Source organism: Arctopsyche grandis, chromosome 13 (assembly GCF_051622035.1).
Source record: "Arctopsyche grandis isolate Sample6627 chromosome 13, ASM5162203v2, whole genome shotgun sequence".
NCBI lineage: Eukaryota > Metazoa > Arthropoda > Insecta > Trichoptera > Hydropsychidae > Arctopsyche > Arctopsyche grandis.
Genome location: NC_135367.1, coordinates 5,496,379 through 5,511,105, shown reverse-complemented (window position 1 = coordinate 5,511,105; position 14,727 = coordinate 5,496,379). Strand labels below are relative to the sequence as shown.

General features: G+C 36.5%; 1 protein-coding gene across 6 annotated transcripts in view; it reads left to right on the top strand.

Moving 5' to 3' along the window:
• Positions 1-14,727, top strand: part of stai (stathmin) — a 32,703-nt gene that overhangs the window by 11,499 nt on the left and 6,477 nt on the right. For 2 of the 6 annotated variants that reach the window (XM_077444862.1, XM_077444864.1), the window contains exons 1-2: positions 10,856-10,985; positions 12,422-12,508. The exons of 2 other annotated variants lie outside the window; for them this stretch is intronic. In XM_077444862.1, the coding sequence (XP_077300988.1) occupies positions 10,910-10,985; positions 12,422-12,508 (163 nt within the window). In that variant the 5' untranslated portion in view covers positions 10,856-10,909. Of the gene's footprint in view, positions 1-10,853; positions 10,986-12,421; positions 12,509-14,727 lie in introns of those variants that run through there. 2 more of the 6 variants (XM_077444868.1, XM_077444865.1) reach the window with 2 other exon arrangements.

Genomic DNA, 14,727 nt, shown 5'->3' with positions numbered 1-14,727 from the left:
AGAATGGACGAAAGGTGGACAAAATAAGTGCTTGAATGGTACCCGAGAGAATGGAAAAGGGTAAAAAGAAGACCGCAGGAAAGATGGGTAGACGAAATTAGGAAAATGTGTGGGGTGAGATGGATGAGAGTTGCGCAAAACAGAGACTAGTGGAAGCGTGTTGGGGAGGCCTTCATCCAAGCAGTGGATGGTGAGCGGTTGTAGATGATGATGATGATGATGATGATATAAATTTTGTCAAATATCGGTACTCTCCTAAATTTGTGCGAAACACGAGAAAAATACCAAGATAGAAACACCGTGTCTCAAATCTGCATATATTGGGTGAGTTACACTACTAACAGTAATTGCGAAATTGGAGTCGGATTTTTAGCGATTCGGACTTAGCCAAAAATCCTAGACTTCAACTCCACGCCACTGGTATACGATAGTATGTACGAGGTACATATATATTAGCGGACACGAAAAAATACCTTTATAAATCCGAGATTATAGGCTCATGCTGACCTAAACCCACCTGCCACCTCGTCCTTGCTTATCTAAATACGAAATATTGATATTGAAATATTGGTATGTAGAGTATTTGTGAGAAATATCGGCATTGAGATTTTATTTTATATATTTGTAGTTTGCGAGTGTGCACACGACCAATAGGTAGTCTCGAACTTAGTGCCATAGTCCTATTTAAAAATACAATAAAGCGTGAAATTGCCCCATGAGGGGTCCTCCATGCATGTTTGTCGATTCTTATTTACCAACAGAATATAATGCTTGGAACAAAGTGGTCACGGGTTCAAATCCCACTGGTTTTTGATGGCCAGAAATTGGATTTGTGACTCCAGGTCGATCGTTTCCTATCAGAGTTTGCCAATTTATCTGATTTCCATTGAAATGGTTCCAACAAATTGACAGCCTTACCCATTTTCTCGCAAATCTCGAATTTCGCTGAATTGTTTAAAAATGATGCAAATTTACAAATTTGACCATAGATGTAGCTGTGGGTATGTATGTATTTACTTTGTATAATACTAATAATACTTGTGTCAATGTTTCTGGCCAGGAAGACGCATTGGGGTGATCTGTTAAATTGAAAAAAAAAAAAAAAAAAAACGTAAAATGATAAAAAACGTGAAGGACCCACCCCTCTTGAGCGTGCACACTCTAAAAAATATGTGAAAAATTGCAAGGCAAGAGAAAATTATTATTTTTTAATAAAAGGCGGCATAGCCGATGGATCCTATTTTATATGGTCCCAAGATCCCATTTTCGGTTTGCCCACGAGCAGCATCTATAGTATTAAACTTTTACATATATAAATTTATACATCATAAATTTTTCATATTCAAATAATGGTGACATAGTGGGTAGGATAGTTTTTGCCAATTTGATGAGGAACCGTTTCAGCAATTAAATCAGATAAATTGACAAACTCTGATAGAAAATGATGGACTTTGAAGTTACATGAAGGACTATGAAGTTACAAATATCCCAGTCTGACTAGTATCACTACAGAAATACTCGGAATAAATTATTTTCAATCGAGATCAACACACGAGATCGAACACGGCAACCTCTCGATGGTTGACATTAACGAAAACATCTAGCTGTGCTGCTGGCTAAATTAGTAAACATAACAATCGCATACAATATTGCTTCGGTATAACTTCGAGTCGAGTATAATTGACGCTTTGAATAATACTAAATAGTTATCCTGGTGACTCACAGTATTGTTTCTTTCATAAAAATAATGCTTGTTTCGATGAATATAGCGAAAATGACCCTTTGTGAAAATAAAGTTGGCTCGTTGATTTGTAGTTAGTCCGCAGTGCTGTATCAAGCTATTTAAACACAGCGGGCGAATCCACTTGGGCTCCGGTAATTTTTATATGCTTTATGTATAATATATTGAAAAATGTTGTATGTGTTGTAAATTCACCTGAATGAGGAACGCTAATGGCTATTTAGCGGAAAATGGTAAAGCGAGTACATTTTCAACGGCCGAAATTTTCCAACGGCCACTTTTCCACTCGGATCAATTTTTACGTGCGTGTTTTTATACATCGGCTCGCGTCAAACTCGTTTTACTCGCTGTTTCAACACTGGATTGGATAAATAGTATCGATTTTCCATCTTTGACCATATATGTATGTACGTATGTACGTATGTAGTAAATAATTTCACTTTCTTCTAATTGCAATTGTCAATATATGTACATACATCGAAAGTAATTTTCACTTTAGTCGCTCACGTGCTTAGACTTTTTTACTTTATTTAATTTAATGTTGCTTTTTTGCGAAAGCTCGTTTTTAATTTAGCCCCGAGTGAGAAATTTTCTCCTCTTTTTTTGTCCTCTCTGGAAAATAGGGTCGGGAAATGGGTGTGCTCTAAAGAGAGATGTTTTTGACGAGGGAGGCGAGAGTGTCCTCGAAAGCTAAACAAAATTAACTCGACTTCACTGATGAAACAGTACTCGGCGGTGGGCCTCCTCTGGTATTGAATTTTTGGTTTTTTGGCACTTTCGTGCTAAATTACACATACTTTTGTTTATGACATAAAAGAGCGAATGTGCGCAATGCGACGCTTGATTCTGTCATGTATTCAACTGGTGAGATTTTAATTAGAAGTAGTTTCGAATTTGTCTTATTGAATACATATTTTGTCACTTTGAAATTTTCCTTATATTCAGATTTTTTAATTTTATTCCATACACTCAAACCGATAGTATTTTACATGTCGTACTTATTTGCGTATGTATAAGTATGTACATATGTACATCTCATTTCCTAAGGAATGTTACATTATCTCGCGCTTATTGGCATGTCACGTTTTGTAGATATTTCTCGTGTACAGTCTACCCCCCTTATCTGTTCCGTAGATCCTATAACACGGTAGATTGGTTCCGTAAGAAAATGTAAAGATTTAAGATGGAAAAAAGAATATCAAATAAATGGAAATTCACGAAAACCTTATAACATATCGATGGCTTGGTGCACAGGTATTGTATGTCCATTTTTGAACTTGTATCGGATTTTATGTTTGTAGATGCTGGAATAATTCAGGTTTTTCCTATCAAGGTAATTCATCTTTACCACATAAATTACCTTGAAAGGAAAAACCTGAATTATTTCGGCATCTACAAACGTATAATTTGATGCAACTGCAAAAATGGACATACAATATCTGTGCCCCAAGCCATCGATATTTTCTTAAATTTTAATTTTCTTACGTTTTTATACTAGTGTTGATTCACTGTGTTATTTATTTTTTAAAAACAGTAACATACAGTATTTCAATATTTTTTTTCATAAACATTGACACCAAAAAAGTTATCATATTTTATTTATTACAATTTTGCCATAATGACATTACGGAGTAGTTCCAAGTCGTCACTATGGCTAAACAAAAAAAGTATACAAGAAAATTGAGATAAAATAAAACATAATTGGAAACAGAATAAGCGTAAATATAAAACAAATAATCAAAAATAAATAAAATAATAGAACATGCTACGATCTCAAATTAAACAATCTCTCGACCAGATCAGTATATTTTAGATTAAACAAATCCAAACTAATAGAAATCCGGTTGAGGAGCTTGATGTCCCTTTCAACAGGTGACGAAACCATAAAATTCGTAGTTTGACACCTAAGGTCAAACTTGTGTACACTGCTTGTTTTTGAACACTGTGCGACAACCCCTGTCAGTAAACTCTTCCACTGCGGAGGCCACTCTAAAAGCTCCGTCATATATAGATGTTCCTCTTCCTAATTCATCGAGCAATAAAAGTTGATTGCAGTGCGCCTCAATATTGCTGCTTCACTCAAATCAAGCAAGAAGGTCGACTGTCCAGATATTACATCGTCATGGGTAAATATTCCATCGATGACAGTCAAACTGCTCTCTGCAGTCCTTCTTGCAAACATTCTGAGATTGTTGATGCGAATTAACAATTGCGAAACACTGAAGATTTAGTCTGTTGAATAAACATTTCACTATCACTTATTTTTAATACGATACTACTACATTATTAAATGAAAATCTTTGAAAGTTTTTAGGGTGGTTGTGTTATTGGGGAGTTAATAGTATTCCAATTTGTATACTCCTAAATATATACATACATACAATCATGTTGGCTCTTTAGGTGTAAATCAAGTTGTTTTTGCTTACAAAGTTTGTACTGATCTGAAAAATAAGATTATTTTTAGTGCAGTTCTACTTCATTCTTCAGACACAATATAAAAAGTAAATTATTATGCGATAGTTTTACATACATTAGCTTTTCTTTATAAAATAAAATCGTCGAAATTCAAGAGTATCGAACCGACATTGTAGGTAATTTACTTTGTTATTTATTACCGAAAGTACTTCCTTGACGTTTACGTGCACCCTATTTATTATCCTGAATACGTTTCTACGCAGTGGAGACTCAGTTTGGGGCGCAAAAAAGGATATGTTCGTGTTACATACGTCGTGAAGGTGTTCCCTTGCGTCCATCACACACACACAAAATAACCTGCAGTGTTAATTTTGATTATGAAATCTACAAAAAAATTGTGACGTCACACGAATACACGGTGTACGCATCGAAGCGTCAGAGGCCAAGCAGAAAATGTCACTAGGCTGAAGCGTTTCGTTCTCATATTCAATTTTTCTCAGCCAACTTGCTTCATTACAGTCGATACACAGTTTTCAGAGGGTGAATGGTAACCCTACCTCGGTGTTGATTCTCAATGGATTTTAATCTAAAGTCGACCTAATGGCGGTAACAGGCACACACTTGTACAATATGAAAGTTCCAAAATCCGTTCTGGAAAGTGGGTACCTTCTACATATTTGTTGAAAATGTAGCACACTCTACTACTATGTATATTTACACAGTTCCGTCAAACTTTGTGCCGCCTGCTTTTCCATTTTCATTTGCTTTATTTCTTATTTACTGTGCACGTTTAAATTGAATTTCGAATAATTCGCATACGCGCCTTCCCCTCTCTGTGTGTGTGTGTGTGTGTGTGTGTGTGTGTGTGTGTGTGTGTGTGTGTGTTTTAATACGCAGGCGTCGCCCAAACCTGTCGTAACTTCTCATCAGTTAATATTTCATGAAACTTTGTGTTTTATGCCGGCTAGGTTGCGAAGGGTGTGCTGAAAGTCCAATACCGTGCTCCATACTCCAGTAGTTGCCTTTCTCAGGACTCGACAATAAATATAATTGCGACTTCTGCGCCACGTCGTCACGTATCAGAGTTTCTTTTTTGTTCTATGACATTCGTTTCATCAGCAAATTTGTCGGAAGTATTGATCGTAGGTTAGTTGCGAGCATGAAAAACCAAGGTTTGTTCAATTGATTGATGTGTGCCGATTTTCAAATAGTGTACCAATATTGTTTTCGATAAAAATCTGTTGAATTTATGTACCGATTTATTTTCATGTAAGATTCAACAACTTCTTGTACCTACTATATAATGCTGTTAACGAATCTTCTTCTTTGGTTGCCTTCTCCTTTAAAAGGTCGACGACCATCTGGCTGAACGGCTTTGGATCCTGTTATGTTCGAATCAACTCTTCAAAGGCCGTTTGCGACTATTGAGGGAATATTTTTTTTACTGGATGATTTTCACTTTATTTTAAAATAGTACTAGTTAGTGAATTTGGTTACAAAATTAAATAATTTCTTAAGCAATCATAATTCTGTGAATTTGGTTCGTGAGTGTGGATAAGATTTTTACCTTTTCGTTGTGCCACAGTCTCTATTGCGCAAATCGCGATCGCGCGCACGACAATCCTTGCCACAAAAATCGCGAATACGGAATATCTGGCACTCGAGTTCTCGTTAGTCCAATATTTGGCGTGATTTTACTTGATTGATTGATGGGGTTTTTGGGTGCCAGATGCGTGAGATTGCTTTTTGCCGAATAATCACCGAACCAGGCTCTATATTTCATTTCACGACCGTTTGCAGTTGGAGGAAAAATACGCGACTCCTATTGATGAAGTTTTGCAGCTGATCAACCAATAGGAATCCACATTTAGAGTTTGCCTACTGCAAAGAATTTTGAAACGATATATACATAACTTTATTTACTCTTAATATTGCGTACTTTGTTCGTTTATCGTGTGCTAACGATTCTTCTAAAGAGTAAAACACACTGAATCTTACGGCACGGGCACGTTCTTAACATCCTGTGGCGAAAAATCCGCAGGCATTTTTTTTTCGACGTTTCTATTACATTTCCTCAAATATGGATCACTATCAAACCTACACATGTATATATGTCAATATAAGGATTTTAGCATAACATAGATTAAATGTACCAGTGTTTTTTTACATGTGCAAGACTATATGTATCTAAAGAAAACACGTGCCTCTCTACGTTATCATATTTATCATTTCAAATTTTATTCATGTCATCGAAAGAATTCTATTTTTACAAAAAGTAAGAGCGCGGTGGTGAAATGAAACTCTCATCCCAAAAATGTCTCAATAAGACCCAAAACCTTGCACGAATGTCTACGACGTGCTGTATCCCTTTTACAGACCGATGAGTCTACAATCATATAAGAGTGTCCCTCAATTGGTTGGTCGCCAAATGTACATATGTATGTGAGGGGTCGTGTAACGGTTCAGGTCTTTCGTGGTAGATACATTATTGATACATTTTCAAATACACCCACTTCAAGTGCAAAATTACGCATTTCCTTAAAAAACAGTCCGTCAAAATGGTTCACATATGTATGTATGTAGCACAAAAACGTCAATTTCCGATGAGTTCAGCAATACATAATCCCCTTTTCAAAATCCATCATTCGATTGCTCTCATTTCGCCCGTACAACCTTGGCACCCTAGGCATTACAAAAGGCAACAATCTGTCGCATCACTGACATTGCCTTTTTTATGGTTTCGCTTTATTCTTTATTTATATTATTATATAAATACATATTTTTTAGTCGCGCTTAGCGTGTACAAAACGTACGTACATGTCGGTTGTACAATCTATCCGCGGTGTTGCTATCGATCCGTCTCAAATGTTATGCCACAAATCCGCTCACGTACTAATCAATTCCATCGATTTTCATTCATTTTCTATTTAACAAAATAACATATAATATATATGTATGTACCTATATGTAAAGTAAATCGACGCAGTGTTCGGTGATGTCCCCTAGCGTCGTCGTACTTTGCAGACATTTTTAATTGCATTTCATAGCATTGATATACTAGACGCTGAATCTAGGTACACAATGAGATGCTGTTTTTTTTTCGTTTTGCCTGGTGGTCGTCGTAAAGTTCGCCTACTTGTATTTTATAAAATTCTTTCAGATTGATTGATCGTTTCATTGGAACAAAAGATTTCCATTGTGCGTGCGATTATGATTTCGGTAATTATCCCGTGATTAATTGTACGCAAGGGTGTGGGACTTTAAGCTGCTGTTATTTATTTTATATTTTTTTCGGTTTTTTTTTTTTTGGTTTTTGATATCAATTTCAGGTTTTTGGGGTTGTCGCAAGAGGCTCGCGTGCACCTGGTATGGCGCCTAGCTATTACGAATCGCCCCGAACGGCGCCAGCCATCGAGGCGCCCCTACCCTTATAATTACCACACTTATTCATATTAGATTTTTATATTCTGTTTTTTCCGTGGTTTTATAATCCGCCTGTGCTATTTTATACTTTATCTATGTACGTTGTAACAATAGAAGAAGTTTTGTGATCATGCGAAAATTTGAACTCGAAATTTTGACTGATTCGAACTCAGAATCGATCACTGATCACGTGTGTCTGTGTATTTTGGGGATTTTTTGAACCCCGTTAATCCTGTCGAACTGAAACTTAGTATCGGATACTGAAATGCTGGTAAATACGACGTAAATTTTTTTCAAAATTTTAAGTTGACTGGAAATGGTACCTCCCTTATAGGTGTCCTCTTATTTTAATGTTTTTGAATTCAATTATCTCCCAACGGGCTAATCGAATCGGACTGAAATCGTTTTACATATAATACAGATTGTAAAGTTTATGCTCTTGTAGTACAATGACTAGACTTGTAGTACAATGACTAGTACAAAATAGTAGAAAAGAAAATATTTATGAAAAATATTGAAACATATTTCCCATAATGCCATTACGGGTTTTACCCCTGAGCGACGCCTATGGTATTAAACTTGTACATATTTAAATTTGAAATCATAGTCAAAGAGTGGTGACAAATATTAGGTAGAATGGTTTTGTCAATTTTGATGTATAAACCATTTCAACAATGAAATCAGATAAATTGCCAAATTATAATTTATTGGAGTCTACTTCTAATAAATTACTTCTAATAAATTATTTTAAATCGAGTTCAACTCAAGGGATTCAACTCGGGAATCTATCAGTGAAGGGAATCTATCTAGCATTAGCGCAATCACTGAGTTTCATGTACATACTGCTGGCTGAATTATAATAATGTACGTATGTATAATAATTGCTTATGTAGGTAGGTGTTTCCATTAGGCAAGACTACGTCAACTGTGTATATGGTAATTGCCAGTAATTTACCAATAATATTCAATTTTAACGAATATAATGAGTAAAACGATTATTTATGGGCGTAAAAGTATTGGGGTTAATTGATGTACTTGTGTAACAGTGAAAGATAGCTCGGTAGTTCTCCATCGCCTTGTACATGAAAGGAAAAATTCATACGTTTCATACATATATTAATAAGTTGATAGAAAGCCCGTTGGATAGTTTGCCATTGCGAAATCGTTACGTTCGAGATCCAGTAATATGTATGATAAAGGTATATATATATATTATTTTATACTATATGTAACTACACCACTCTCTAGGTACATTTAAGTGGCATCTATATGTATATACGTAGTTCTACATTTAAATACAATGGGTGAATCTAAATCTATACTTCGTCTCTGTTAATTTGTTCGGCTATTTGTCGTATCAGTGGTTTACAAACTTCACACGTCGATTGCAAAACAAAAAAGCGTGTTTCGATTCGGATCAGACAAATGTCGATGTCAATTTTTGCACGACAATGTTAGTTTACTTTGAGCTCCGTCTACGGCGTAGACTCTACGCACAGTCACGTAGAAGCCACATATTTATGTAAAAATATTATTTCTATTTCATGTGTTATATAAGACTACGATAATTTGAATTCAAAAATGTATTCATACACATGAAAAAATTATGTTCAATGCCGAAATATACAACAATTTATGAACGATTGATAATTTCTGATGTTTATATATATATAATTTATATATATATATATTTATATATATATATATATATATAGTATATATTGATGCCACTTAAATGTACCCTAGAGAGTGGTGTAGTTACATATACGTCAAAAATCAACTATTTTATACCTTTCTCAATACATATTTACTGGATATCGAACGTAACGGATTTCGCAATGGCAAACTTTTTTGTTGTTACCTATATATGTACATATATGTATGTATACTAGGAAAGCTAAACTGGTAAACCCCAATGCGCCTCCCTAGCCAATTACAAACATTATATTTCGATATGCCGAAAAACACGAAATTAGCTTTTAATTAATTAATTAATTAATCCATAGAGACATCTATGGATTTAGAATTATACATAATTTTTTTCATGTTGAACCTAAATCAAATTCAGATATTTGTGATATAGTGGCGGAACCGTTTCAACAATGAAAATCAGATAACTCAGATAATCAGATAATCAGCAAACTCTGATTGGAAACGATCGACTTGGAGTCACAAGTATCCAAGTCTGCCCAGCAGCATTAAAGATTACCATGGGATCTAACCCGGTAACCTCTTGGTGCTTAACATGTGTATATGTATGTATGTGTATATACATATGTGTATTTATATATTTACATATGTATGTGTACATATGTATATTTATATAATTATGTATGTATGTATGTGTATTTGTGTATGCGTGTAGGTATTATGGATAGTGTATATGTTTATATAATTGTCTTTGGCCAGGAAGGCACATTGGGTTTACCTGTTAGGCCTTCCTGGTATAAATTAAATAAAAATAAAATAAAATAAACATCAACGCAACCACCCAGCCATACCATTTGTATGTACCTACTACATATTTGTGTGTATTTATTTACCATGTACGAAATTTTTTTCGAAAGGGACCCATTTTCTTCATTTGAAAAACAGCCTTGTATGTTATATTTACTCAATTTATAATTATTTACATATATGTAGTTCCCAAACATTTTTAAAATCTGCCTTCCAAAGGTGAAAATAGAATATGTACGTCGTGAAGTTTTTTTGGGAAAGAATATATATGTACATACATACATATGTATAGTGAAGCCTTTTTTCCGGAGCGCAAAGAAATAAAGTAGCAATGGATTCTTGTTGGTGGGTATGTATGTATGTATGTACGTACATATGTAGCGGTAGGATTGTTGGTGGTACCAATTTTGCACGAAATCATCTCAACAGTTCTCAGATAAAACCGGCAAACTCTCATAGGAGATCCAGATCTTGAGTAGCTATTTCACCATTTTGGTTTTGAAACAATCGCTTAAACTGCGGCTCTTTACATGTCCATAAATACTTCAAAGCAAACATATCACATCCTGAAGCAATTAGATAGTATGTGTCGCCGCCGCCCACCGTATGAATGATTCAAAACGTCCGCTGTTTGTGCCGGTATTTATCCGGAAAAGCCGGTACCCCTTCAGCCGCCGGGAGGGGGGTGGGAGGGTGGGATATTTGCGAATGTGTGCCGGCGTCGGTGTCGCGTCTCGTATCGACCCCTAGACGGGGCGCAGGCGCGTCTGCGGCGCCGCCCCCAGGGCGCTTCTCGCCGAGGCGCCCCCTCGCAGTGCCACGCCGGACACCGGCAAAGGCGACCGTGCACCACCCACCACCCACCCAGCAAACATGCTCATCGGACTAGTGCGAGATTCGGTCCTCCAATGCTTCTGCCACACGTGCAGAGCCCCCATTCTGCCCGCAGGTAACCCACACCGGCCCTCGTGTGAATTCCTCCGAATCGCACATGGCAACAGCTTCCGGGGGGATATTTTACCCACCCGCCCACCCCCAACTCATTCCGGCTATCGCCGGATCAACACCTCCCACCACCCACATTGCGGTTGAGTCTCTCGTAAGGAGGAAATCAGGTGCTGAAATCTGTGTTTGTGTGTATGTATGTGCGGATGTGCTAAACCGCGACACACTTACCGCATCGCGGTTTTCACTCAAGGTTTTTTCAATGGAGTCAAGTCGATCGGTTAATGTTGCGTGACACGCTATATTATACGGCATACAAGTAGTTGCCGTTTTTTTTTTACTTACAGTAAAAAGTACTTGCATGAGATTTCGGCTTTCAGACCATGAAAGCACTTACATTTATATGAGTCGATTTTTAGCTAGTATTAAACCTTGTAAATGAAAAGTAATGTTGGGTGAAATACTTTTTAGAATACTCGATGAGTTCTACCTACATATATCATTGAAAATTTGTTCAAAGTCAGTTTAAAGTTCTGTGTTCTTTTTTATTATTTTCTTCAATTTAAGTACTAGACTCTTTTTGTGCTGAATAGAATTCAGTTGTTGCCAAATGTATAATACAAGTCTCGCATGATTATTGAATCGATATTTCCCTTTCGTCACAGTCTGACTAGAGTCCTTTTGTAATGTATAGTTGCACATACGTGATACAGGTTTTTCATTCCAAATTCCTTTTCAATGTCAATTTTAAATTTAATAGTATCAATTTGAAATGAAAAAAGTTTAATTTGAATTGAAAAAGGGTCAATTTGGAATGAAAAAATGATCAATTTGGAATAAAAAACCTATATAACGGATCCTTTTCAACTTTCCGTATCCTCAATCGAACTTTTTTTACAACATATAGATCAATACTTTTCCCGCATTCGTTAACAGTTTCATGAACTTTCAAAAATAAGATCGACATAAAACCTCATCCGTTGTATAACAGTCGAGTTGTTTTGTCGATATCATATAGATTTTTTTTCATTTAACGAGCTATGTATGTAGAAAATCGTAAAGTCGTAAATTTTTCTGGCTAGGAAAATTCCTACTGTGCGAAAAACTTTCGTTTCTTAATACCGTCGTAAAGGTAATATGATCCTGTGTGCCCTTTTCGCCTTGAACTCACCCCCTTTAATCTCCACAGACACACATACACATACTTCACACCTGCCCATATCGATTCGCGAGTACCTTTTTAATGTCACCGATACTTCTTTGTCTCACCGGGGGGGGGAGGAAAAACCGGCCGTGACTCATCCGGTTCCGTTGCATTTTCCACATACGCGTGCACCACCCCCTCCCCCCGAACGCAATGGAATATGCAGACTCAACCGCAATTTGGATCGTAATGTATACATTTTGCAAAAAAACGAACGTGTTTTATTTGTCGTTTAGTCAACCGGCGGGCAGCACCCTTCAAGAAGCAAAAAGTAGGCGGCAACAAACCGCGCACGAAACAGCCGAAGAAGGTTAAGTTCATCAGTAAGTATCATTATGTATGTTACGGTGTTAATTGCACTGTTATATGTAAATTAGTGCGGATGAATGAACAGTGTCGGTGTGTTGGTGAATGGAGAGGAGACGAGAGCTTTTACCCACACTTGACCGCGCCTCGATTTTACCCCCAGCGGATTGTCCAACGTTAAAATTAACGTAACGTATAATTAGCCTTGACACTGAATCCGGCTTGTCTGTTTAATTTTCCGGAAGTCTGGTTTTGATACGTCCGCAGCAGGTTGAGTTAGTTTTTTTCGTGTGGAATTGGATCGTTTACGTGCAAATGATCGGATTTCATTGCGGTGGGTAAATCGTAAGCAGATTATCGTCTATGAAATTGTATACGATTCAGTTGCAGTTTTGTTTTAATGCGATTATGTATTATGTATTGTTGAAAGTCTCGGGTCTTTTTGTGCGGTTTTTGGTAATGCGATAAAAACCTCGTCAAATAAAAAGTTTTTTAAAGTAAAATTTGATGCATTTAGAAATAAGGCATATTGAGTATCATTTTTATATTAAATTTACTACATTTCAGAAGGTTTTTTAGATGTACACTTTTTTATATGTATATTGTCTTAATTTTATATACAAAACATAGAAGAGCCTTGTTTTTAAAAACCTTTTTTTTATTTTTACAAGATTTTTTCTTTATAAATAATTCAAGAATGGTTACTATCAAATTTTGAAATCTTAAATTTTTGTATTTTACATGTTGACAAAGATCGAAATATATGCTTGATGTTTTCTGTATATTTTATTTCGAATTTAAAATAAGGCCATAGTGACATGCGGGTTTCCCCAATGATTCACTGTGACCGGGTGATAGTTGTACTTCTTAGGGCGCAGACTCAGAGAGGCTCGCGGCACTTGTTTTTTCTTTAGATAGTTTTGCACGAGTAAAAAGAACGCTAGTACACGTTATGTATGTATGTATACTATGGTACCCAGTTCTAAAAATCCTTGTTTTGACAGTAATCGATAACGGTGATTCCTATATTTGAAGAAATGTAGTAAATAATAAAATAGTACGAATTAATAATGGCATAAGACACGCCAGGTCTACTTAGGCATACCATGCCGTACGATTCTGTGTGTCTGCGCCATTACTCATAACTAGAGAAATATAATGACCAGCCAATACGACATTTGGATAAAAAGTCGCATTTTATTAAATGCTTCATAAAGATAAAGATAAAGATACACCTCTCACCGCTAGACTCCACGTATGCGTCCCGTGCCGCACTTTTGCGTGTGTTCTTACCATTATTGTTTTTATTTTTTTACATCGGCAGTCTACAAACATTTATAACATTTCACAAACATCCCTGCAATGTGTGACAAGTTTGTCACCACAGGAGGCCAAGAACGCGCCCGTGCCGTTCAATTCAGTGTGTTTGCGCCTTCTATCGATTTTGTATCATTTTTTCTACTTTCTTTCGAATAGTTTTTCGCATCCTGTTGCGTTGCGTCGCTTTACTTTTACGCTTTCATTATCAATTTAATATCTCTTCAATTGACCTGTTATAACATAATCTTGCACTGCATTATGTACAGCTATGCACTATTTTAGTGCATAGCACTATTTATGTGCAGATATGCACTAGTCGTCGGGTGTTAATTTATTCAAATCATACCATGTTTATATTTGCTTCCGATTTCTGACAGTGATAGTTGTTTCATTATTAACAAAAATTAAAAGTCGCGCTTTCTAATTTACACTTAATTGCCGTATTATCATGCAAAAGTCGCGTGCGAATAATAATTCGAATACGGCCAACACCGGATAGGTAATTTGTCGCGTTTTGCAAAACAACCTTTTATACATATGTATGTATGTATGTGTCTCATCAATATTGGGCGTTATTGCTTTTTAACGACACGTATCTAGTTTTTTCCACTACGTCGATGTGTATAAGGGTTGTTAACTACATACAAACATATGTGTGTGTATGTTTAATAGAAAAGCGGAAGTTGAATCGCCGAGAGCTTCTAAATGCTTTTATGGCGCTGGCGCCGCTTAATTGAGTCTAGAAATGTCCCTAAATTTTGGTCAAATTTAATTCATGTCTCTTCCCGACGTACTACGCGTCGTTTATGGTTGTTCCCGTGACGTCACTGGGGCGTCGGCCGCCGCTAACAGCCGTCGCGGCGCCGCGACACCACCCTCCCCCTAGCAAACACCCCATCCCTATCGCTCTCCACCC